This window comes from Diabrotica virgifera, chromosome 9, assembly GCF_917563875.1.
Source record: "Diabrotica virgifera virgifera chromosome 9, PGI_DIABVI_V3a".
Classification (NCBI taxonomy): Eukaryota; Metazoa; Arthropoda; class Insecta; order Coleoptera; family Chrysomelidae; genus Diabrotica; species Diabrotica virgifera.
Window position 1 is genome coordinate 192,687,736 of NC_065451.1, and position 26,565 is coordinate 192,714,300.

General features: G+C 32.7%; 1 protein-coding gene across 8 annotated transcripts in view; it reads left to right on the plus strand.

Annotated features, from left to right (window-relative positions):
• LOC114338523 (titin) overlaps positions 1–26,565 on the plus strand; it is a 751,244-nt gene that overhangs the window by 516,001 nt on the left and 208,678 nt on the right. For all 8 annotated transcript variants that reach the window (XM_050662823.1, XM_050662825.1, XM_050662826.1 and 5 more), the window contains one exon: positions 15,029–15,205. In XM_050662823.1, coding sequence (XP_050518780.1) covers positions 15,029–15,205 — 177 coding nt within the window. The remainder of the gene's footprint in view (positions 1–15,028; positions 15,206–26,565) is intronic.

Sequence of the window (26,565 nt, forward strand, 5' to 3'; positions counted from 1 at the left end):
GCATTGCGAAAAGCTCTTAAGAGAAAAATCACTAAAGACCTTTTCTGTTTGGAATTATTCAAAAAACCTGAAAAAAATTTGTTCGATGCAAAAAGAATAATTTTAGGAAAAACCCCTAATCTTTCCCCTCGCCTGGCAAGGTCTTATGCTCTTCAGAATCGCCTGTCATTGTACACATTTCTTCTAAATGACTTACTCAAACACATACTTAAATTTAAACCTTACAGGAGAAAGTTTATTTTACCCCCTAAATTTGCACTTTTCGATTCACCTGATAGATAGATACACGTGCAACGCTGAGGCCTGCCAGGTCATGGTTTTTAGCCTTGGTGTGCTATGAATTATCATTAGAAAAATTTTTAGCCTTACAGGACGACCGTTAGTCGGAGGGTTCACTAGCTCTTAGACTAATAAGAACGATTAATTAAACAGAATAACAACAAATTAAAAAAAAAACGCAAAAAATATCTAATTTTAACAAAAAAATGTGGAAGTTTACAACTAAGTGTCATCTTTTTTATTTTTAATTTGTTTCAAAATTCTTCGAGGCATAGTTTTTATAAAGTTCTGACAACACTCTGGTGTAAATGGATCCCATGTTTTTTGCAAGTTTTGCTTCAATTCTTTGACGGATCTAGCAGGATGTTTCCTCAATGTTTTTTTTATTTCGCGTAAAAAAGAGGCGCAAACGTTTTTCTCGGGGACAAGTCGGGACTGTTAGAAACGTATTCCAGAAGTAGTATACCGTGGTCACCAATCCAGTTTAAACTCTTTTTTGAGGTATGGCAACCTACGCCATCTCGTTGGCAGACAAAATTTTTCGCTAATTTAAACTTATTGAAACGACTTTGTTGCGACTTTACAATCGGTAACAAATTATATTTAAAACCTTCAAATAATATTTTAATTGCAATTATTCCAATAAAATGCAATTTTTCCAAACTATTCGATGGCATGCTGCCCCAGACAATTATAACCGTAGGAAATTTGACTTTTCTGTTAAAATATTAAGCTGAAAAGCTTTACTTTTCCTGCGTATAACTCGATTCCTACTGTATCCAACTCGACTCCAACACAAACTTCAAATTATGGATTCATCACTCCATTGTATTCTATCCCTTAGTGAATTTGTCCAACCTCAATGCTCTTTTGACCATTTTAACTTATTTTTCTTGTGTTGTAATGTTAAGACCGGATTTTAGTTAGTCTGAGATAAAATTAAAATTTTCACAAAGAATTCGTATTGATTTTTTTAACTTTATCGATCACTTTGTTAATAGAAAATTAATTTAAAGACCTTTCAGTGACATGTCGATCTAGAAATGTGTGTTTCTACCAGTTTACTCCAAAAACTACTTAAATCTAGATAATTTGCACGTCGGTTTTTCACTATAATGCGTCTTAATCCCCTTATATCTGCTTCGCTTATTTTACTTTTTCCTACATTTATAGGTTTTGTGATGACATGACAAAACCTGAGGTTTTGTATCTTCTAACTATATTTCTTATACTATACTGTGACAATTGAAACATATTCGCGATTTTTTAATTGATTTTCGAGATTTAAAAAATCTATTGGTGATTGAACAAATGTTCTCATCCATAACTGTACCTTCACTCATTCCCATCGATGACTTTATCCCGACAAACGGCAATAGGCTTTATAATATCACAAAATATATTTGACATTAATTGACAATTGTTTTGATATCATTTTCCATAGCCTAACTCTGATTTTAAGATAATTATGAAAAAATCAATGTATGTTGATGTAATTAAATCAAAAGCCACGATTTAGCCATTTTTTTTATTATTGTTTGAAATAAATAAAGAAAAACCATAAGGGTAATGTTTTCAATAAATATTAGTAAAAAATGCAATAATAATTAATATGGGAACTTATAAAAATATGTTGATTATCACTTGTTCATGGTAATCTTCATAAACTGCAAATTCCAAAGGTGGGCCAACTGAAATGGGAAGGGGCTCGTATATCCGTAAGTCGACAAAAAGTAGTGTAAATATTGTTTTTCTTCTGTGAGCTTACCACTTTCTTCACAAATTGTTTCGATACTTTGGAGTTTAGTGATTGATCAGAATTGAAATCAGAATTATCATCCTACAACAAACAGTTGGAAGCTGATCCTACTTTCGCTTATTAAAAGCCGACTCTGTACATATTCTTTCCTTTTCACTGCACAATCACTCTATTCTGTGACATGTTCACTTGATTTATAAATGTTACTGTTAGTTTTATTGCAAAATTAAAACGTCGAACATGTCGACAAATATTTTAATGTTATTAAGAAATATTTGCGATGCATTCGCAGCCAAATGATCCCACATGTTTCTAAAAAACCACCGAATTGTTTTAAATATATCCGAAAAAGTTGGCAACCGGCTAACATGGTTGGTTCGAGGATCATTTTAAAAATAAAAAGAAACAGGATCGAACAATATAATCGATTATAAATACAAACATGATAAATTGGCAAACAATTTTAACTGTAGTCTTATTTGTGTAAAAAGGAGCTGGTGTTAGGGAGGGCCTCGACATGAATTAGGACATCGGACGATACAGAAAACATATTTTAACATTTGGTAACATACTTCTTCCCGAACTGAGGTGGTCAAACATAGTCGAAGAAAAAATTAGAGTCTAGAGAAAACTGAAAGATTTGTCACTAGAGAATTAGATAATATTGCAGAAGATGAAAGTATTGAACAAACATGGATGCAAATAAAAGTATGTCTGACCAAAGCAGTGCAAGCCAGTAATAGAAATAAAAAAGATGAGGAAAATACCGATCAAGAATGAACAGAGAAAATACCGTCTCATGAAAAAGAAATCAAAGAAATAATAGAGAGACTAAAGAAAAAGAGCCCAGGAAAGGATAAACTAACAGCTGAAATGTTCAAATATGGAGGACCAGTATTAATTAAGCATTAGGAAAAGTGACTGAAAGAAATAAGAGGGACAAGAACACATACCAAAAGAATGGACTGAAGCCATGTAACCATTTCACAAAAAGGCAACAAAAGTTTATGCCATAATGACAGGGGAATAGCGCTACTAAATGTGGCATAAAAATACTTCCAGTACGTATAAAAGATAAGATGTCACATCGAATTGATAATGACATAGGAAAATATCAATGTGGATTCAGAAGAAAACGCAGCACAGTAGATAAAATTTTCCTTCAGTGAGAAATACAAGCAAAAAGTTATGACCAGCGACATTCACCAGGAGACCAAATATAAAAGAATCGTTGCATCTTTGCTCTAACCAGTTATTAAGAAGTAAAAATAATACATATAAAGCCTAATAAAATATCTAGAAGATATTGACAAAGAGACAGAAAGATAAAAGATGGAATGCTGAAATACAAAACTGGAGACCTTGGACAGGAAGAAGAGGAAGAGGAAGATCTCGATGCGATGGAAGGACGATATTGTAAAAGCTGCAAGAACTCACAGATATGGAAATATTTCGGGAAGGCCTATGTCCAAAGTTGGATAGAAATTGAGCTAAATAAGAAGAAGAAAATATCTAGAAGGGCTAAGAGAAGAATATATAAGACAGTGATAAGACCTATAGCATTACGAGTATATGCCATTATAACATGGACGATGAACAAATCCGGAGAAAATATGCTCCAAGTGTAGAAGAAAAGTCAAAGACGCAGGACAACATATAGCCAGGCTAAAATGGAGCTTCGCAGGTCATAACGCTAGACAAACGGACAATAGGTGGAAAGGTGGAATACCACGATACAACAATGGAGACCATGGACAGGAAAGAGAGCAAGAGGACGACCCCAGATGAGATGGGGAGACGACATTAAAAAGATAGGAGGAACGCACTGGAAACAGAAAGCACTAAACAGAAGCGAATGGAGGAAACTGGGGGAAGCCTATGTTCAAAATTGGACGAATTAAAGAGCAAAAGAAGAAGAGAAAAAGTAGGAAAGAAAAGTTCTCAGGAAAATATTTAACACATTGACGGACAGAACGTCTATAGACGTCTAATTTCCATTGATGTAATGTGACACAACGTCTAGAGACGTTACATTGTTCCCTATTCTACTTTGCAAAATACATATAGTGTCACAACACTTGCTTATATATTTGACGCACTGTCCGTCAACGTGTTAAGGAAAGCTATGGAATGGAATAGACCAAATATAGAACTAAGGAAGATGTATGGAGAACCGAATAGCGTAGGGATAATAAAATCACAAATACTGAGATGGTTGGGACACATCCAAAGGATGAACTACACGAGACTACCCACAAGAAAACTAACGGGAGGAACAGGAGAAAAGAGAAAGAAAGGTAGGCCATAAACCAGGTGGAAGAAAGATGTTGAAGAAGACGTAAAAGGACTTGAAATCCCAAATTAAAAAAATAAAGCAGAAAACAGGAAATAATGGAAAATAATATTAATCAAGCCATACGCCTTCTAGGCCTGGGAAGCTCAATTATAGAGGAAAGACGAGTATAACGAGAAAGACGAGAAATTAGGTCTCACACAGACGCCGAAATTATAAGGGCGGTAAAAAGACAGAGAAAGTAGCTACCTATACCAAAAGCTAAAGTACAGGCCTTAACAATATATACGGTGAACTTCCTAGCAGAGAGCTAGAATGTTCCTATCTCCTAGAAAATGCCAAAAGGCGATGGGAAAAATAATTCCGGCAGTTAATATTAAACGGAAAAGGTGAAAAAATACCAGTTGTACTGGTAAGTACCGAACAGATAGTTATAGCAATATAAACCAAAATAACAAACAAGGAACTCAAGCAGCACGAAATGTAAAGAAGGATAAAACAGTTGGACCAACGGATGTCTCTGGAAAATATCCCTGGACACCGTTCGGAGAGATACATCTGCAGATAGATAAATTGTGGCTTATTTCCCATTTAGAATAATAAAGATATAGTAGCATAAATTTCTGCTTGAAACATTAAAGCTTGGCCTTTATGTCCCTCCATTTACTCTAAGTCCTTAATCGATTTTAGAGTCGTCTATAGACCAGCATTGATCTGCCATTATAAGATTAATTTTATTCGACTTCCATTCGTCCCTTCTTGGAAAGACAACGGTAAATGGTTTTTCTAAATTATGTTTAGATTGCATTGCATCTCGTACTACTTCCAAGTCTGGATATTTTTTTATTAAATCTCCATATTTGATCACGCTATATTTTTTCCCTGCTTCCTATCGATTTATACGTCTTATGTACAGTTGAGTCTACGAGTCTTTACCCGTGCGTCATCATTTGAAGCATACGAAATAAGTCGGAAATTTACTAAACGCAACAGTAAGTGACAGAAAGTGGGTATTATTCCGACCACGGGTTATAGTATAAAATTTGACGTTATCAAATAAATAGAATGTCAAATTTAAGTATGTATTGCTTTAAAATTTTGGTGCATAATTACAGCTACATTTGAAGTAGCTTAATAAATTCTTTTATCATTAGTGAATAATAAATAAATAAACAATTTATAAAAAAATTGAATAACATTTTCTTTTTGTTATTTTATTCACTTTGGCGGAACATTAAACACAAGCATTCCTTAACTGTGCCAATGAGGTTAGCTTTGTACGTTGTCAAAATTAATCGTAAAATAACATAAACTTACCATAAAATTTCAAACTCCAATATAAAATTAGTTGTGAAAACAACTGTTTGTATACTATAAAAAACTTCAAAATGCAAAAATTCGACAAAATAATAGCAAAAAATTCAACAAGCTGACAGCCACAAAAGTAAACAAACGAAAACGTCAGAAATTGTACTTAAAATATGTGAAAATATCCCCAATCGTGTTTTTTTGTACCTATCTCTTTTCAATGTACTGAGTCTAGATCGTTCATAAAAATAACATGTGTTTTTTCTTAATAGCAGGCGGTAGATGGTTTTTCGTTAGTTTCATGCGTGGAAGAGAATGATGCTAGATGAAAAGTATGTGTTTTATCTCGCCAGGTATTAATGACGCACGGGTAAAGACTGGTGGACTCAAGTGTATGTTCCTAACTTCGCTCCCTTCTCCATCCATATATTTGACGGAGAGAGGTCAAGTATGACCTCCCTGGAGGCCGTATTTAGTATATGTCCAATTGCAGAGCCATCGAAACACTTTTTAATGATCAGTAGTTCAAATCTTCTTGGAGCAATAATATTTCCTATCGCCATCTGCTCTTCAGAAACATGTACTGTAAATAAAGTAGATTCGAAGCAAATAATTGCATTTGAAGTGTAGGTCTACCGTAGAATGTCGCGCATACCATGGACCGCACATCGCCAAATAATTCAATACTAGAAGAACTTAACATAAAATCTAGGCCCACCACAAATCTCAACCAAAAGATGCTGAGATATTTTAGACATACTACTAGAAGAACAGGAGACATGGAACGAACGATAGTTGAAGGCAACGTAGCGAGCAAAAGATCCATGGAAGATCTCCAGCACGATTCTTCAAAGCAAAACAACATGCAAATGAGAGATATATAAATGGCCAGAGACAGTCAAACAAATTATATGACGCCACTACATCTTTACGAAGGGAAAGAAGGCGGAATTTAAATCTAATAAAGATGTATATTATATCTGATTTAAATACGGTACTTCTCATAAACTCAGAAAATTCGCCAGATACTAACAAGGAAGCTTTTTAAGATAATAATTATTTAACGTATTGAGGTTAAAAAATTTTACAGACCAGATGGCTTACATTATTACCGTTGCAACCTCGCCTAAACAAAATATCCGCACACATTATTTGTGCATAGTATAAATATACAGACTTTTTGTTAATCCAACCGTGTAATACATCATTTATATTCCTGTAACGAAAATTAACTAACTATCACAATATGTAGGTGTCTCAACTAATTTTACTGTGGCTAATTTTATAGCATTGGTTGTTTTTTAAAATACTTTCCTATTAAATAAAACTTAGAATAATAATATACAAATTATCTATATACGAGTGAGTTTGGAAACGCTCAATTTTCTCGGAAACGGCTTGCACGATTTTTATAAATTTTGGTGGGTAGGGGTTTTCTAATGCGGCCGATATTATAGTGATAATTGCATTGTTGTCAGATCTTCCGCTTTTCTGAAAATCTAATTAACTTTCTTATTTTAAATAGAACACCCTGTATATTTTTTGCTTTTTGAAGTCCTTAAGAAATACTGATTATTTTTCATGTTATATTCCCTATGCCTAAAGGCCATAATTTTGGAGTTATTGCTACATTTACTTAGTTAAAAAAAAATTAAACAAATTATAAAAATCAATATTTTCGGCCCGGATAGACTTTACGTTCTTTGGACCATTGGGAACAAAAAAGTTTTTTTATAATTTTTCTCTAAAGTTAATCGTTTTCGAGTGATAAACAATTTAAAACTGAAAAAAAATCGAATAATGACGATTTTCAAGGTTCCAAAACACAAATAAAAAATATAATTTTTGAAATTGTGAAGTACGCGAATTGAAGCTCAAGCCTTATTTTATCAGTCACCAATAAGTAATTTAAGCTTGTTTCATTCTAAAATATTGTTTTTTGGTTGTTAATGCATCCCGATCGCCCGTCCTCTCAATGCGCTTCATTAACAATTATTAAAAAGCAATGTTTTAGAAAAAAAAGTGCCAAAAATTTTTATAGCAAACCCCTATAAGAAGGGTTTAGCTTGAATTTGAGTACTCCGCAGTTTCAAAAATAATATTTTTTATTTGTGTTTTTGAACCTTGAAAATCGTCATTATTCGATTTTTTTTTTTAGTTTTAACTTGGTTATAACTCGAAAACAATTAACTTTAGAGAAAAATTACAAAAGACCTTTTTTGTTCCCAATGATCCAAAGAATGTAAAATAAAATCTACACGAGCCGAAAAAACTGATTTCTATAATTTGTTTAAATTGTTTTTTAAATAAATGTAGCAATTTCTCCGAAACTATGGCATTTAGGTATGGGGAATATAATATTAAAAATTATTAGTATTTCTTAAGGACTTCAAAACGCAAAAAATATACATTGTGTTCCATTTGAAATAAGAAAGTTCATTAGATTTTCAGAATAATGGATGATCTGACAACAATGTAATTATCACTAGAATATCGGCCGCATTAGAAAACCCCTACCCACCAAAATTTATAAAAATCGTGCAATCCGTTTCCGAGATAATTGAGCGTTTCCATACATAAAACTCACTCTGTATATCCTGATACAAACATGTTCTCCTTATTTATTCATAAAATTACCTTTCAAATAATAAATGATTTCTGATTGTCTTTTGTCTTAAAGGTACCAAAAAGACAATTCAAAACATTATGTACATCAATATTTAAGATTTAATATTTTGTGGAAATAGACCACAAAAATATACACTACTATTAGAAAAGCCAGAAAAGCGAAAAGTCTCAGATACAAAGTTTATTAAAATAATAATAAATAATTACTTAAATCTGAAAACTTTTCTTGTTGGAACTTCTTTCTGATACATTTAATCTCTGGACTTTTACAATTTATAAGACAAGAGACGACGAATAAAGAAAGCGAAAATTAATAGCAAGTTGAAAATTTGTTAATAGTTTAACGGTGTTTCGTTGGACAAACTTTGATGTATGGGAAAACTGGAACAGGGGCAGTTTTAATTCTGGAACAGATTAAAAATTTGGAACATCATACTACGAAAACGTCCCATGTATTTTGTCGGACAGAACTTTCAACTGATTTGTTACCCTTTCATTAAACTCTCGTGCAAAAATCAGACTGGTATTTATCACCAACGGGCATTTTAATAAGTCCGACACGTAGAACATATCAAATGACAAAAATTATGACACGTGATAAATAACAGTCTGATTTTTGCATGAGAGTTTAATGAAAGGGTAACAAATCAATTGGAAGTTCTGTCCGAGAAAATACATGGGACGTTTTCGTAGTCTGACATTCCAAACCGGTAACATGTTCCACAATTAAAACTTCCCCTGTTCCAGTGTTCCTGTACACCGACTCGACACCGTTAAGCTATTAACAAATGTTCAGCTTGTTATTAATCAACTTTTTTTGGTACGCGGGATCCAAGCCTATAAAGATAAAAGTGAAAAAGACAGTTTATGTTTCCTTTCGATTCAGAGGCGATGCACAATCTCCAGACAGCTGTTTCTGTATTACGACGTCCTCAGTGGAGCTGCGTGCACACCTCTGAAGCAAAACGAAACCAAACTGTCTATTTAGATCTTTTTAATCTGTACACATAAAATTTGCCCAATTTATGGTTTTACAATATTGTTTGCTAACAATATGCTGATGGTGTCATCTATTAACAGAAGAAAAAGGTACATCGAATGTACTACTGAACTCAAACATATAATATACAACTTTGATAGCTGGATTTGGTTAAATGACTTCACTACTTCGTGCTAAAAGTGTGCAGTAGTATTTTTCTCTCGAAAACACCCTATTTAAGATTATACTGTGATATTCAAATATCTTGATGTCATACTTGACAAAGAACTGCTTTGGACTCAACATATTAACTGCACAATTAGTCGCTGCGAAAAAGGCATTACTTTATGTTAAAATGCTTTCAAAAAGAGCGTAAGGTACAGATCAAAAATTTTGGAATAAATTTTTATCGAGCCTATATGAGGCCCCTAGAACACGAGGGGTGTAAGTGCCAAAAACATTTTTTCAGTGTTCAGAACTAACACTTGTTGACAACTGAAATATTCAACACTGTTGGCCAAGTAGTTATGTGATTTGCCACTAGATCTCAGCACCCGATTGACTGTTAATTTACATCCCTAGTGAACCATGTTTTCTATGTGTTTAGGAGTCCATTTTTGTATTTAACCCAATTTTTTTAGAATTGTCACACCCCTTGTATTCTAGGGGCCTCCTATTATAGATTCCTCCTGTTTGGTATATGGGTCAGCTGCTATTCTTCTCTTGGTGCCTAATCGTTTCGAATATTGGCGATCATTCTAGCTATAATCATTTTATTAACTGATGCTTTAAATAGATTAGTTGTTGTGGAGAACCATTTCCTCAGATTCTTTAACCATGATATTCTTCTTCTCCCAATTCCTGGCTTTCCGAATACTTTGCCTTGAACGATTATTTTCAGTAATCTGTATTTGGTGCCATTTCTCAATACGTGTCCCAGATATTCTAACTTTCTCCTTTTAATCGTATACATCACTTCTCTTTCTTTCCCGATTCTTCGTAGTACGGTCTCGTTGTTTATCTTGTCAGTCCATGATATTCTTAGGATTCGCCTGTATAGCCACATCTTGAAGGCTTTAAGTTTTTTTTCCATCGCTTCAGTGAGTGTCTAGGATTCAACTCAGTAGTATAATATTGAGAATATATAACATCGTAGGAGCCTTACTTTTATCTCCAGATTAAAGTTGTGGCTTCTAAAGAGTTTGGCCATGTTTTTAAATGCACTAATAGCCTTCTCTATTCTACATTTTACTTCTTCCTAAGCTAGCATAACTAATTTGCCTAAACTTGATAGAACTCAATTGAAAGCTTTGAAAATTGTATTAGCTATATTAGTTATTGATGAAAAGTACTCCAAATCAAGCAAAGTGCTGGTCTCTGAAAACCCACTGTCATTACGCAGAGAATATCTGGTAAGCAAATATTTCCTAAGCCAACATTATTAGTGCACGTATAATGCAAAAATAATTAATAAAATTAAATACAGCTGATTTAAAATGTATATACTTCGTAAAAAGGAATTCTCCAGTTAGACACGGCGAAAACGGTGGGTTCGTTGGGAAAAATATTCCCATGAGATTTTTTTGCATAATCACATTCGTGAGACATCCCAGAATAAGGTTCAAGAAGTCGCCCACGTGAAAAGTGGTCCAAATTAAAAAAAAAATTTTAATAAAATTGCAAAAATCAATATTTTTGCCCCGGAAAATTTTTTTAGGTTTTTTGGACCATTCTAGACAAAAAAGGTCTAAAGTTGATATTTTTCGAGTTATAAGCAATTTAAAATTTGAAAAACGCGGAAATTGCCATTTTTGTTAAAAATTATTATTATGAAAGTCAGAAAGTGACTAAAACAAAGTTTAAAGCCCCCACTACATGATCCTGAAGAAATCTGTGTCATTAATTTATTACTAAGCTGTTATTTTTAATTAATAACAATGAGCGGTTAGATCGTATTGACGAGGCTGTAAATGTGAGTGCGAGTAAGATGCACAATTGGACTGCCGGAACTGCATCTTTCTCGCACTCAGCATTTACGGCCGCCTAACACGTGCATGGCTTATTATTATTACTTAAAAATTACAGCTTAGTAATACGAGTAAAATAATGACGAAAATTTCTTCAGGATCCTGTAGGGAGGGCTTTAAACTTTGATTTAGTCATTTTTTGACTTTCAGAATAATAACTTTTATCGCCATCCGTCACTAAAGTGATTCATTATTGTACTCATTTGTCGCCATTTGCGGCAGTAAAGTAATACTTTATTGCACTGAAAGAAGAATTTTACTTTACCTGCCGCGATTATTAATCAAATTTACTGAGATTAAACATAAGTGGTCGATGGCAGTAATCGATTATTTATTTGAGTGAACTTAAAATTTATTTACGTTAATTATTACAAATATTGTACAAAATTTACGTTATTGTTAATTAAATTTATGTCAGAAAGTGAAATTGTGTAGTATTTTGCAATTATATTCATGAAACATAAATGAAAACTTTACAAATTTAATAATTAGGTATTCAATATTGATAACAACTACCGATTAAACATCGAAACAGCCCATCATGCAAAAGCATTCTGTCATTAGGTACTGTCACTGTCATACGAAATTCTTAATTCGTCTACAATTAAGAGGATCGGAACGTATTTTCGGCTGCAATGCTATTCAAATGGGGATTCATTTTTTTCAAATCCTGAGAAAACTAATAAGTATTTTGGAAAAATTTAAACGCAGAATGAAAGATTACGTTATTAGCGAGGGCCGAAAGTCCCTGAGAACTTCTACAATGTTTATTTTAATAAGTTACAGGGGTGAAAAAACTAAGAGAAAATTTAGTGTGATTTTTAAATTCAAATATCTCATTCAAAATAAACTTTTTATTTATTCTAAGGGACTTTCGGCCCTCGGTAATAATTTAGTCTTTCATTCTGCGTTTAAATTTTTCAAAAATATTTATTGGTTTTTTCAGGATTTGAAAAAAATGAACACAATGCCGTGGTAATATTTTCCAAATCTGTCTTTGTCTTACAACGCACTCAACCGAATATAATATTGTCAGCATATATTGTCAGTCAGACACTGACAATCAGTGACAATTTTAAATATTTGACATTGCATCGGGAATATTTTGAGAAATTGATTAAATATTATTGATATATAGTGTATTTGATAAATAATTGATTTAAGACGTGAACTTAATAAAAAGTTATTTATTGTGTATTATTTGTGAAAGATCCAAGCAGAGAATACATCAGATATATCCTGTGATCCAAGTATTTTGTTGTTAGAGATGTTCAAAATTGTAAGCGTTCCAAAATAACAACATATTATTAAAAAATCACTTTAACACTTTTCCTCTTTTCTCGATTGATTATTAGTTTTTGTTGTACAAATAAATTATTACAATCACTGAAAACATAGTTAGTGAAAAAATTATCACATTTATTAACTGAATTAATAATTTGCAATTATAAAAATAACAGTTATCCAAGAACATTCAAAAGCCATCTCTTTAAATTAATTATGACATTTTCAAGTAGAATGACATTCTAGTAATGTTTACATATCCACACCAGTGTGAATTTTACTACACGTAATTTGCCGTGTAAAGACAGAAAAAGTAGGGATACACGTAAATTATTTGCGAATTATGTACCCATAGCCTTAAGAACATTCTTAAATCTTTTAAGTTATGTATTAATGCAAATTAATATAGTATCTATGAAATGGTGTTTTTGTTAATCCGATTATATATAGGACGGCGATAGATATTTATTGATAATTTGTTGGTAAATGTATTTATTTAGATTTTCTACGATTCATCAAGTGAAAAGCAACTCCGGGAGGCTACACTTCATAAACAATGACGTAACTATTAACGTATTTTTAATTTTTGGTATTTTATTTTAATTATTAAAATTAATTTAATATTTAAATAAAAATACAATTAAACTTTTTAAAATATATTTATTTCGTTGAAATCATAATAATAGAATAACCTATAACTTCTTACGTGCGTACAAAGTACACACACTCTTCATTAGAAGGATGTAATTAAGTAAGTGCTAAGTAAGTGTTAATGTTTTTTATGATTGGCGATAAAATTTTGTATGCACCACGTCAGTAAAGACTCTTTATCGAACTCGTCTGTTACTCGCCTCGCTCACTTCGCTACCTCTGCTCGTAATATCAGACTCGTTCGATAAAGAGTCACTTTACTGACTTGGTACATAAATAACTATTAATCTAGTTGTTAAGCCTTAAAAATCGCTATTTTTCGTTTTTTTTTCCAATTTATATTGCTTAAACTCGAAAACGATCAATTTTAGAAAAAAATTATGAGACCTTTTTTCTGCAGAATGATCCAAAAAACCTAAAAAACATTGGCCAGGGCCAAAAGTATTGATTTTTATAATTTGATTAAAAAAATTGTTAAAAAAATTTGGACCACTTTTCACGTGGGCGACTTCTTGAACCTTATTCTGCGATGTCTCACGAATGTGATTATGGAAAAAAAAACTCATGGGAATATTTTTTCCAACGAACCCGCCGTTTTCGCCTTGTCTAGGTACTTGCAACTTGCTCATATTATACTCTATTAACAAAACTCTAAATCACATATTCTTCCACTGTCACTTACAACTCAATACAAGCACGAGGCTGCTAAAGGAATTACTGAAAGCAAGTTTAAATACTCCCCTAAACTTAAATGTACTATTAAGTGAAGGTAATTCAAACATTTTAAAACTAGTTTATAATATTTCTGCAAAAAATTATAGGTGTATGTAATAGAAAAATTGATTATTTGAATGGATATTTCCTTTGTTTGTGTTTTATGTTTGCCCACCTACCTATCTAACCGTGGTTTATGTCTTGTGTGTTATAATGAAGTCACTCTGATGAACCCCTGAGGAAGAAAGGTGTCCTCTCTGTACAATCACAAATTAATACTAATATTTATAGGTAATTACGTGGCTAAAGGTTACAAACCAAAGCTAAAAACAAAAAACAAACAAAAAATAATCCAACTCAGAGGACTTAATTTATTATTAAGGGGGTACGCGCAAAATCTTTTAAGTTTCGAAAACTTATAAGTGTTTTTGAAAAATTTAAACGCAGAAAGAAATACTACATTATTACCGAGGGCCGAAAGTCCTTGAAAACTTCTATACTGTTTATTTGAATAAGTTACAGGGGTTAAAAAAAAAGAGAAAATTCAGTGTGATTTTTAATATAAAATATTTCATTCAAAAGAAACTTTTTGTTTATTCTAAGGGACTTTCGGCCCTCGGTAATAATGTAGTCTTTCATTCTGCGTTTAAATTTTTAAAAAATATTTATAAGTTTTCTCAGGATTCGAAAATAATGAATGCATTTAAATAGCATTGGACCAAGATTGTGCGCCTACAGCATCATTAAGCAGACATTTAAAAAGTATTTTTGTATTTTGTATGATTCTCCATAATTTGAATATTGTGCTTGCACATTTTTGTTCTCTTTACTACAATTGATACATCTTTTATAATTCAGTTTTTAATCGTTCGTGATATGAAAGTTTTTAGAAGATTTTGTTACGAATGCAAACTAAACGCGTTCATATAATACTAAAAAGTGTACACAGTGTATACAAATGATGTGCTATTACATTCTTAAAATAAATATTTTTGCCAAAACAAGGTCCATTGTTTATAAATCACTACAAATTCCCACATTAAAAATACAAAATCTCGGATAGATATATAGATACCATTTCTCTAAATCTAATTTTATCCTTTCAGATATCCGAGCCTCATCTCGACACCCAACGGGCCTGTCTATGCGTGGAATCCGTTCTTGAGAGACTGTCAGGAAGACAGTTAGTCGTTACGAGAAACTGGCAGACCTTCCACACCGAGGTGGTGGAGAAACGCGAACTCCTGGTGCGCCTCGAATTAACCATGGAGGAGTGCTCCAAGGTTAGTAATTTTTTTGCAAAGTTTACCTGTGTTTACAGTGACACCTGTCGGATTTGGATATTATTTGTGTATGAAACGAAACAAGGTGGTATTGCGTGGGAGTGGGGGTGGGGGAGGAGTAATCAAATATTAAATATTGTGTATATAATTGCCAACTAGATTTATAGTATGATCTAATACCTGGATATTTATATGCTAAGATTCTAAATTAACGGTATAATTTATTTTTACAAGTAATTTATCAAGTTTTACAACCCATTTATCAATTTCTTTCTAAAATTAATTTTAAACAGACGTTTATTTTTTTACATATCTTTTTAAAGTCAGTAAAAATTTTTATTCAAAAATTGTTCAGCCATAGCAATGAGAATGACTTTTATAAGTACACTGTTTATTTATTGGTATATTTAACCTTAACTTTTTCTGTTTTAATCATTATTCACCTCCAGAATCCCTAATTTTCTTTATTGAAAATGCTACCTTATTTTGTCATTTAAATACAACAGCGCTGAAGGCCTACCTGGCATCCAGAAACTTTTCCCTCCATCTTTTCCTGTCCCTTCATTTTTCTCTTCAATCTAGCATGACTATTTTACGAAAGTCTTACTTTACTGCTTCTAACCATTTCCTCTTTGGGTGTACTCTTCTTTTTTCCATTTGTTCCTCCTTCAGTAATGTTTCAACATTTCAGCTCTCTGGTATTCGTATGATATGACCAAGCAATCTAGCTTTTTGGGCTCATATTTTGCCGTAATTATTGGTATTTTGATACATCCTCATTATTTCTTTATTTGTTCGTCTTCACCAAATATTCTGTTCAGTCTGTATCCCTCCGAAGATTTTTCTGATCCACTTTCATTCCTCTGATCCCCGCTTTCTTTTCTTCCTGCTACTTCATGATTTTCGTTTCACTGGTACACATCACTGTGGGTTTGATTATTGTCTCTTTGACCAGTAGTTTAGCTGTTCTGACACATTTTTTGCTTTCAATATTGAATTTACTGAACTTATCGGTCTGCGCCCCTTCATTACTATTTTGTCTATCTCTTTTACTTTTTTCCCACGTTCGCTTATGTTTACTTTTAAATATTTAAATTATGACAATTTTTCAAAACTATAGACATTCTTTGCACCATTCATTTTGATATATTTGCTATTATTTATCATGTCTCGTCTCATTTCCATATATTTCGTTTTCCGCTTTTTCCTCAAATTTCTGGAAAACGTTTTCTAGATGTTGTTTTGTTCTCTCTTATTATTTTTTTGACTTCATTCAAAGTTGGTTCCTCGTTCCTAGCTTGTTACTTCTTCATCTTCTTGTCAATTCTCATTTTCCTCTATTTTGTATTGTTGATTCTATAAATTCACTACATTTTTCTTTAATTGTTCCTTATCGCTATATCTCTTATACTATTGCAGAACTTTGGGTCTACTTACTGATGTAGTCGGCATCCGAGATCACTCTGCATGACACCGCATTCCGAGATATTCCTGCTCTTCTAGTTCCTTTTCCTACTGATCTCTTCAATATTGTTTTTGTTGCCCTTTTTTTATGCCCATTCGAGGATGAGACAAGGTGGGTAGCTTAGATTTTCTCCAATCTAAGGCATCCATTTCAATTTCAAATAGAGATTTCCTCCTTTTTGTTGACCATATTCTAGAGCATTATCTTCTACGACCAAAATTCTTTTCTTTTTTGCTATTGCATTAAATCATATTTTGAAGTAGCATGTATGGTTATTCTTTGCCCAAAGATTTAAGCGTTTTTGCATAGTCAACATGATTTCCAATTCCTTGTCTCTCCAGATATCACTTCTATATTTGTCACTTTATCAACCCAGATTGTCTTTAGTATTTGAAGGTAGAACCTCATCCCGTAACTTTCGATACTTTTTATGTACCGAGTCTCTTATTGTGAGTCCACGTGTCTGTTCTAAAGGGTACCCCCCCGTTAAGATAGGCAAAATGCCCTCACTCTCAGAATTCAATTTTTTAAATTTTTTTACGTTCTGTGCAATTAAAAAATGAGATAACGCGGATTTTTAGCTCGCCACCCCCCTTACCCCTCCCACCACAGCTAAAAACGTAGATTTTTAGATTTAATTTTTTTTAGTTGGGTTGCAATTGATTTAAAAATTTCAAAAAATTCACACGTGTAGCTGAGGCTTTTACATAACATGTCCATTTTTTATGGACCCTTAGGTCGAGTGTACATAACCTCAAATTTTTTTTTAACTTTTTTAAAACCTATAACTTTTTTTTGGAGGGGGCTGCAGGTCCAATTTTTTTTGAATTTTGTGTATTTTATCAAAAGCTATCTCCCTGATTTTTTTCAGACTTTTACGTCAGGTGCGCCATCTTGAAAAATCCGAAAAACTGTTTGTTTAGGGGGTTTTTGGGGATTTTCTCCATTTTATAGACTGCAACATAGATCAACTCAAGGTTTTGTTAATAGATTATGTATAATTTGAAATAACTGAGTATATTAGTATATTCAAAAATTGGGCGAAACACTTTTAAACCCCCCAAAAACCATGTTTGTTTAAAGTTTTGTAAGGATTTTTGCGGGTCTAATTATTTTTTTTTGAGGTCGATAGAGCCTGAATATTTTTTTTTATTTTTTTACGTTCTATATGATTTTAAAAAATTAGGACTTAACGCAATTTTAGCCCACTTCCACTATTCCCCCCTCCCCCACAGCCAAAAATGTCAATTTTTCGATTTTATTTTTTTTAAGTTGGTTTGCAATTAAATCATAAATGTTGCTCTGAAGCTATTTCTTTGTGGCATTTTTGTAATTAACATTCTAAATGGGAAGTAAGCCACAATTTAACTAAAAAATGATTTTATTTTCCATCTGTAATGCGATAGAGAGAATTCTATCGCAGAGAATTCTGAAAAAATGGTTTGGGACGATCTATATAAATAAGTCAGATTACATTAAATTATTAGAAGATTTTTTTACCAAGCAACATTTTTGTTTAATTTATTAATATTTTGTATTTTGACAACGACGTACGTGGCGGACATCGAAACGCTAATAAATTCATTTTTTAGTTAAATTGTGATTTATTTCGCATTTAGAGTAGTTAGTAATGATTAAATCATAAATTATAACAAATTCACACGCACAGCTGAGGCTTTTAGAGAACAGCTATTTTTATGGACCCGAAGGTCGAGTGTACATATTATAACCTCATTTTTTTTGTTTTTTAATAGGTACGTATAACTTTTTTGGCGATGGCTGCTAATTTTTTTTGTGTTTTGTGTATTTTACAAACCATCTACGTTTGGATCATAATGCAAATAGTCCCCGCTGTATGGTTGTCCCGTTAGGTAAATTATTCCGATTAATATTTTTGCACAAACTTACTCAAAAACAGGTCCTTATAACAAATCCACAAGGTGCCAGGCAGTACCGCGGTAGGAAAATTGTTTAAACATTTTTTAAACGAATTCAAAAAATAAATTTTTTCACTTCGGACAAATTTGTTTTAGATTCTCTGGATCAAGCTGAGCAAAAAAGGTATCTTGTGATTTTTCTATAAAATTGACTGTTGTCGAGTTACATGCAATTTCAAATTTGAAAAACGCGACAATGGCCATTTTCAAGGCTTAATAACTCGATTAAAAATTATTATTATGAAAGTCATAAAGTGACCAACTCAAAGCTTAAAGCCCCCCTGCAATAGCCTAAAGAAATTTTTGTCATTATTTTATTACTAACTATTATTTTTAATAATTAAAAATGAGCGCTAAGCATGTATTGAAGCGGCCGTCCGCGAGAGAGAGAGATGTACAATATTCATTGGACGTTTTAAAAAAATATCGATTGGAAGTCAAAAATACGTTTTAAAAAAATAAAAAAGGAATTTTGAGGTTATATGTATTGTACACTCGACCTACACGGGTCTATAAAAAATAGATAAGTTTTGTAGAAGCCTCATAAAATTTTTAAATTAATTGCTACTTTAAACAAAAAATAAATAGAAAAATTGACGTTTTTTGTGGGGACAGGGGGAAGGGGTGGTGGGCTAAAAATCCGATTAGTCTTATTTTTTTAATCCCATATAACGTAAAAAAATGAAAAAAAAATATTCAGGCTGTATAGATCTCAAAAAATATCATTAAGCCCGCAAAAACCCTTACATAACTTAAAAAAACATGGTTTTTGGGGGGGTTTAAAGGTGTTATGCCCAATTTTTGATAACCCTTAAATACTCAGTTATTTCAAATTATACATAATCTATTAACAAAACCTTGAGTTGATCTATGTTGCAGTCTATAAAATGGAGAAAATCCCCAAAAACCCCCTAAACAAACAGTTTTTCGGATTTTTCAAGATGGCGCACCTGACGTAAAAATCTGAAAAAAATCAGGGAGATAGCTTTTGATAAAATACACAAAATTCAAAAAAAATTGGACCTGCAGCCCCCTCCAAAAAAAAGTTACAGGTTTTAAAAAAGTTAAAAAAAAATTTGAGGTTATGTACACTCGACCTAAGGGTCCATAAAAAATGGACATGTTATGTAAAGGCCTCAGCTACACGTGTGAATTTTTTGAAATTTTTAAATCAATTGCAACCCAACTAAAAAAAATTAAATCTAAAAATCTACGTTTTTAGCTGTGGTGGGAGGGGTAAGGGGGGTGGCGAGCTAAAAATCCGCGTTATCTCATTTTTTAATTGCACAGAACGTAAAAAAAATAAAAAAATTGAATTCTGAGAGTGAGGGCATTTTGCCAGCTTAACGGGGGTACCCTTTCTGCCAAATTTGTAGTATCTTAACAGTCTTCATCGGAGAGAGATTTTGATCTTCTCAATTGCAAAATAATTTTTTTCACTTTAATGAAATTGTTCCTTGCAGTTAGACAAATCTTTTGTTTCATTATTTTGGGACACCCTTTCGTTTTCTACTGTTTCTAATACCAAGAGAGGGAGAGAAACTGGCAGACCTTCTACACCGAAGTGGTGGAGAAACGCGAACTTTTGGTGAGCCTCGAATTAACCATGGAGGAGTACTCCAAGGTTAGTAATTTTTATGCAAAGTTTACCTGTGTTTACAGTAACACCTGTTGGATACTGTTTGTGTATGAAACGAAACAAGGTAGTATTACGTGGGAGTGGGGGTAGGGGACCAAGTAATCAAATTTTAAATCAGCCAACTAGATTTATAGTATGATGTAATTACTAGATATTTATAATATATTAAGATTCTAAATTAATGGTATAATTTATTTTTTCAAGTCAAACTTCGTTTATCAAGGAAACCCAATTTCTTTGAAAGTAAACTTCTAAAGTTAATTTTAATTCTAACATACATACACTAAATTTTTTATATAGGGGAGAGTTGGACAAAATGGGATAGCTAACGTTATTTGACTCATAACTCTTTTACTATGCTATGATATCTACTTCTTCTTAACTGTAACTTCTTCATTGATCACTTCCTATGTTTAAGTATAGTTACGCCTAAATAGTTTGACAATAACATTAAAAAAGTTAATTTAAAAAAAATGGCAAAGTATCCCGTTTTTTCCACCTGGTCGGGTACAACGGAATGGTTTTTGAATGTTAATAAAGACGATATTGAAGTTAAATATATTGACTTAAAAAATAAAACATTATTCATATAACATTAATATTAAATAAATTTATAGTTTAAAACCGACAAAAATCGCATGAGTATGGCTCACCATCATTCTCTACCCCGGCGCAAGCTTCGTGAGCCCAAAGTCGACATTGCTCACACATTACCCACCCATCATCTGATTTTTATTATTTGGAATACAGTTCCGAGCAATAAATGCAAACTTCTTTTTCGTCTTCATCATCTGAACTGCTATTCCTTTTGTTTCTTTCTCTTTCTTATTTGCTTGGTTTTGGAACATATTTCTTTTATTTTTTCCGTTGCCTTTCCAATTTTGTTTTTCTTCCAATTTTGTTTTTCTTCAAATTTTTTTTATTTCTTGATGGGCTTTTTACCTATAGACCTCTCCAGTTCTTCTTTATAAGGTGTTGAGGTTAAAACAGCTGTTTTTCCTCTCTTTTTACCATTGGAGTTAATTTTTGGAGTGACTTAAAATTTATTGACAGAGTACGAACAAGAATGTATCGTATTAGCATAGAACTTGTTGCAAGAAAGAGGAGGAGGAGTAATATGACAATTTTCCTTATTTTCAAGCACTTTAGGAGATTTTTGTGGTGTAAAAGTATTTGAAGGCGAAGAATTCTCATTTTCTGCATCAGCATCAACTTCGTTTTTAGATAATGGTGGTGTACGAGGTGGCGAGCGCCGATTATTTTCTAAAACGGGACCAATCATCGGATCGTTCTTCGGTGTTTCTGTGGTTTCAGCTGGTTCAAACATGCAGTCTTCAAAAATTTCCGGATTGAGAGGTTGAATGCCAGTCTTTCTAAACCCACTCACAATGGTTTGGACGCTAGCAGCTTTCATATATGCGTTTCCGAAAAGTTTTCCTATTTGTGAGACTGTGATTGGTCGACCTGGATATTGTTGCATCCATTTTTAAACTTCTGGCGTATACTAAGTGCTGAGTGGTGACATGAAACTGACGTCTAGAGGCTGCAATCGATGCGTGGTATGCGGAGGGAAGCACAATATTACAACACCAATATCTCTAACTTTCTCTATGACGTCAATATTTTTTGTGTGGGTCGTATGTCCGTCCAAAAGTAAAAGAACAGGATGTTATTTGGAGGGTTTTGAAAACCCAATAAAACGACTTAACCAATTAGAAAAAATTTCTCTTTGCATCCATCCTGACGAATGATGGAAAGTTTTACTGCCAGGTGAAGCATCATCTAGCAACTTAGGTTTTGCTCTGGACCTGGGAAAAATGAATGTAGGCGGCAAAATACACCAGAAGCACTCATGCAAATTTCCACAGTAACAAGAACACCGCGATAAGCTGAAGATATACACCCAACTTGCCTTTTCCCACGCAATGATAAACATTTTGATCTTTTCTTTGGCACAGTCATTATACTCGTTTCGTCAACGTTGTAAATCCGTTCGGGTGGTATTTTATATTTTCAAGCACGCCAGTAAACAAGGAAAAATATTTTTTTACTGCAGGCCTATTAAAATCCATGGCTCTAGCTAGAGATGTTGGCTCAGGGGTACGAAGTTTAACGGTTTTTAGAAAGCTGTATATCCAAGCTTTACCGGCCATTTTTTTGTCTCTATTAAATGGATTATCTAATCCATTGCGTTGAGCTAACTAACAAGCCAAACTTCGAAAGTCATTCAAAGTAAAACCAAATAGTCGTGATTTCATTAACAAAATGTGTTCCACCAACTCCTCCTCTTGTTCCGCTGTGAAAACCGGTCTGTGACGCCCTAGTTCTTTCTTTGCTGACTTATCTCGTTCGAGAGTTCAATTTTTAATTTTTTTACTCTGGTTTCAATAGTTGTTCGAGGTACCCCAAATTCTTTAGAAGCCTTATGATAACCCATTCTTCCGTCAAAAACCTCTTCCACTGCTTGGCGCATACTTTCCTCATTCCAAGACTGCCGATCACTTTTTGATTTATATTTTCCCATCTGTTAATAACCAAAAAAAAATATTAAATTTAATATGCTTGTTAAAAAGTATCTACGTTTTGGTTGGACAAAACGGGATAGTATAGAGTTTTACCCACCAACTCGATATCCCATTTTACCCAACTAAACACTGAATAATGTTTTGAATTTTTTCAACAAAAAGAAACAGTTATCATAATCACAAATAACGCAAAACACACTAATATCACATAGAGAAACATAAAAAATACCCACCGGTATTTATATTCACTCATGTGAATTGCAGAACTCGCTATCGCTCATTCTGCAAACTTTCACATGCGTGCCTTAAACATGTACTTTTAACACTTATATCATAAATAACTATTAACAGTATTATTTTACACACTTTTTTTCTCGAGCGTTATGGGGACCTATTGGGTTGTGAAGATTAGGTCCTAAAACCAAAAAAAGTTAATTTTTCCATAAAGTGGGGGACTTTCAATTTTTTAATTTAATTTTTCATTTCCAACAATCGGTTTTCTGATTATAGCGCCATCTATCCATAATTTCAAAAATGTCTCAAATAAAATATATTTATTTTTACGTAAATAATCCAAATCTGCAATAAAAAATGGATGCTCCTATTTAAGATTTTAAAGTAACCCCCCCCCACCTCCGTAAGGGGTCGTGTTTGGTACCATTCGATAGATTTTTCAAAAATATTGACTACGTATATTTTGCAGTTTTTCGATCTGATGTTCACTTCGCGAAATATCGCGGGGTTCGTATTTGAAATTTTAAATTTACCCCCATCCCTCTTCGTGGGGGGGTCGCGTTTGGTATCATTCGATAGATTTTTGAAAAATATTGAGCACGTATTTTTTTTTTGTTTTTCGATCTGACGTTTATTTCGCGAAATATTCACTTTTTTTGTGTAACTTTGTGACTCGCACATTTTCTTACTCCCCGCTCAAATCGTCAGGTTTACTGACGATTTGAGCAGAGCGTAATACACTGTTTTGCATGTACTTAACTTACCTTATCTTAATCTAACGATTTCGAGCTATTCTAAGGATAGGTTTTTTTTCGGAAGCCCCTTAACGAACTCCCCTGTATTAAGAGCCAATATATGGTAGAGGTACATTTACAGGGTACAAGGTTTCTCCGCATGTGATAATCTGACGCGCTCGAGTAACTGCAAAAATCCCCGCTTGGGGTCCCCTACCATAAGTGTATACAAAACATATCAGTCTTTTCGAATTATTTAAAATCTGGTAGTTTTCAGTAGTTTAGGAGTTAAGAGGAATTTTAAGCATTTAAAATGGTTAATCTTTGGAACAATCGCATAACATCAATCTCTATGATCTAAATGTCTTCTGAAGCTATTATTAGCGTCCAAACACCTTACATTTATTATCTGAATAGTTAGTTTCCATTTTTTACGAAACGGAACTTTGAGGCAAAAATAGCTTTGATTTATATTTCATGGTTCTCCGAGTTACCTCAACATGTGTAGAAAAAGCCTTTCTAATTATAATGAATAAAGGTATACTAGAAATAGAATCTATTCTCATACAAAAGATAAATAGGGAACAGAGGTATTCTGACAAGTTTATTATTATGGTAAAGAGGATAAATAAAGATTGTTAATGCTTGATCATTGTTAACATTTTACGTCTCATTAACATGGTAGTTCACTGCACGTTTTATACAATATTATATCTTACCTAATGAATATGGAAATATACCGGGTGGTAAATCGTCCAACTGTCCATAGGATGCTCAACGGGAAATTCTAAACTGTTGAATTCCTGCTTCCCTAATTGTTTTACATCAAAAGTCATGAAAAACTATTTGTAGAGGACTCAAATCTGTGTTAAAAACAAATATTAAAATTGTTCAACGAATTCAACACATCACATTTGCCAGAGTATTGTTGTAATAGTTAGGCCACACGTAGTGCAGAATATGTATAATGGGTTGCGTTTGGTCACAATGAAGTTTTAACAATTGAGCTTTTCATTCACAGTCATTTGTTTCGAGCTCCTGTCATATGTCGTATAATCCGTGTATATTAATATTATACACAGATTATACAACATATGACAGAAGCTCGAAACAAATGACAATCGATGAAAAGCCCTATACTTCTCCATTGAAAAGGTTTATATGTGTTACAGAATATTATGTTAGAATCAGAATGACTTTGTTAATATTGTCAATTTTTGTTTAAAAAAATTGTTAAATAAACTTTTTTTATTGTTTAAAAAGGTTAATAAAGTTGACGAGTAAGTGGCAATAATAAAGATATTTTATTCGGCAACAGCGCACTGTCAAATTTCGTTCGGATAAATGTCAATGTCATGAGCTATATATAATTGATGAGCTAATAGGCCTGGATCCCGCGTACCAAAAAAAGTTTATTAATGCAAGCTAAAAATTTGTTAATAGCTTAACGGTATCTAATCGGACAAACTTTGATGTACGAGAACACTGGAACAGGGGAAGTTTTAATTGTGGAACAGGTTACAGGTTTTGAAACGTCAGACTATGAGAACGTCCCATGTATTTTGTCGGACAGAACTTCCCATTGATTTGTTACCCTTTCATTAAACACTCATGCAAAAATCAGACTAGTATTTACCTCCAATATAATTTCTGTCATTTGACATGTTCTACGTGTCGGACTTATTAAAATGCCCAACGCATTTGTCGGACCAACATTTTTTCACAGATTATATAAAGTTTGCTATTGAATAAACTTAAAGACAACCTGCTAGTTTTTACAATCATAAACTTGTCAGGATGACAAGTTCCACAATTAAAATCACCTTCCACAATTAAAACTTCCCCTTTTCAGTGTTCCCATACATCAAAATTTGTCCGACTAGACACCGTTAAACTATTAACAAATTTTCAGCTTTCTATTAGTCAACTTTTTTTGGTACGCGGGATCCAGACCTATAAATTTTGTTATGAAATTTTCGGGAGGACTATTGCAGAATAGAGATAATGCACAAAATCCAATGAATATTGCTAAATATTAGGGTAGACTCTTTTGAATGATACGCTTTATAATATATTATCTGGCAAAGCTACACCTGGTTTCTTCGCTCAGCAACTTTCTTCGCACTTTTAATTATATTGGCCAATTATATTAGTCCTGGTTATTGGATATTTGTCAAGGCTATAGTCCAAAAAAATAATAAGAAAAAATAAGATTAAGGTTATGTTATTAAAAAGTAAACAATTGTATGTAGTAAATAAAATTAGTTATTGAAATGCAGTACTGCAAGCAAAATACAATTAATTAAATTTACCTTTATATAATAATTGCATATATCAATATTGTGGAGCCATATATAATTTTTCTTCTTCAATGACAGTAGGTATGAAATGTACGTCAATTTGACAATTTCAATTGACAATATGAATTATTGAGGAAACTTGCAATATTTCTCCGCTATTCGCGCACGATCGTTTCTCGTATCCGCGCACGATCGTAATATATCTACAAAAACAAAAGGCAGCTGTCGAGCTCTTTTTTGTTGCTCAATTTTTTTCATGGATTGTTCATTGTCTGTCTTTTAAAATGAAAGAACAAATGGAGAAAAATGGATCGTCCTGTATATAATATTCTGTGGAAATAAAAAACAGTTAAAATAATTTTCAATGGTCAACTTGAGACGAAACCAATTTTCGGCGTTAAATATCTTTAATTCACACTCATAAATAATATTCGTACATATTGTATATTGAAATAATACTTGAGAAAGCTGTCTTGACACAGAAAAATATTTCTGGCATTTAATAAATTTTATGAAAATTTAGAAT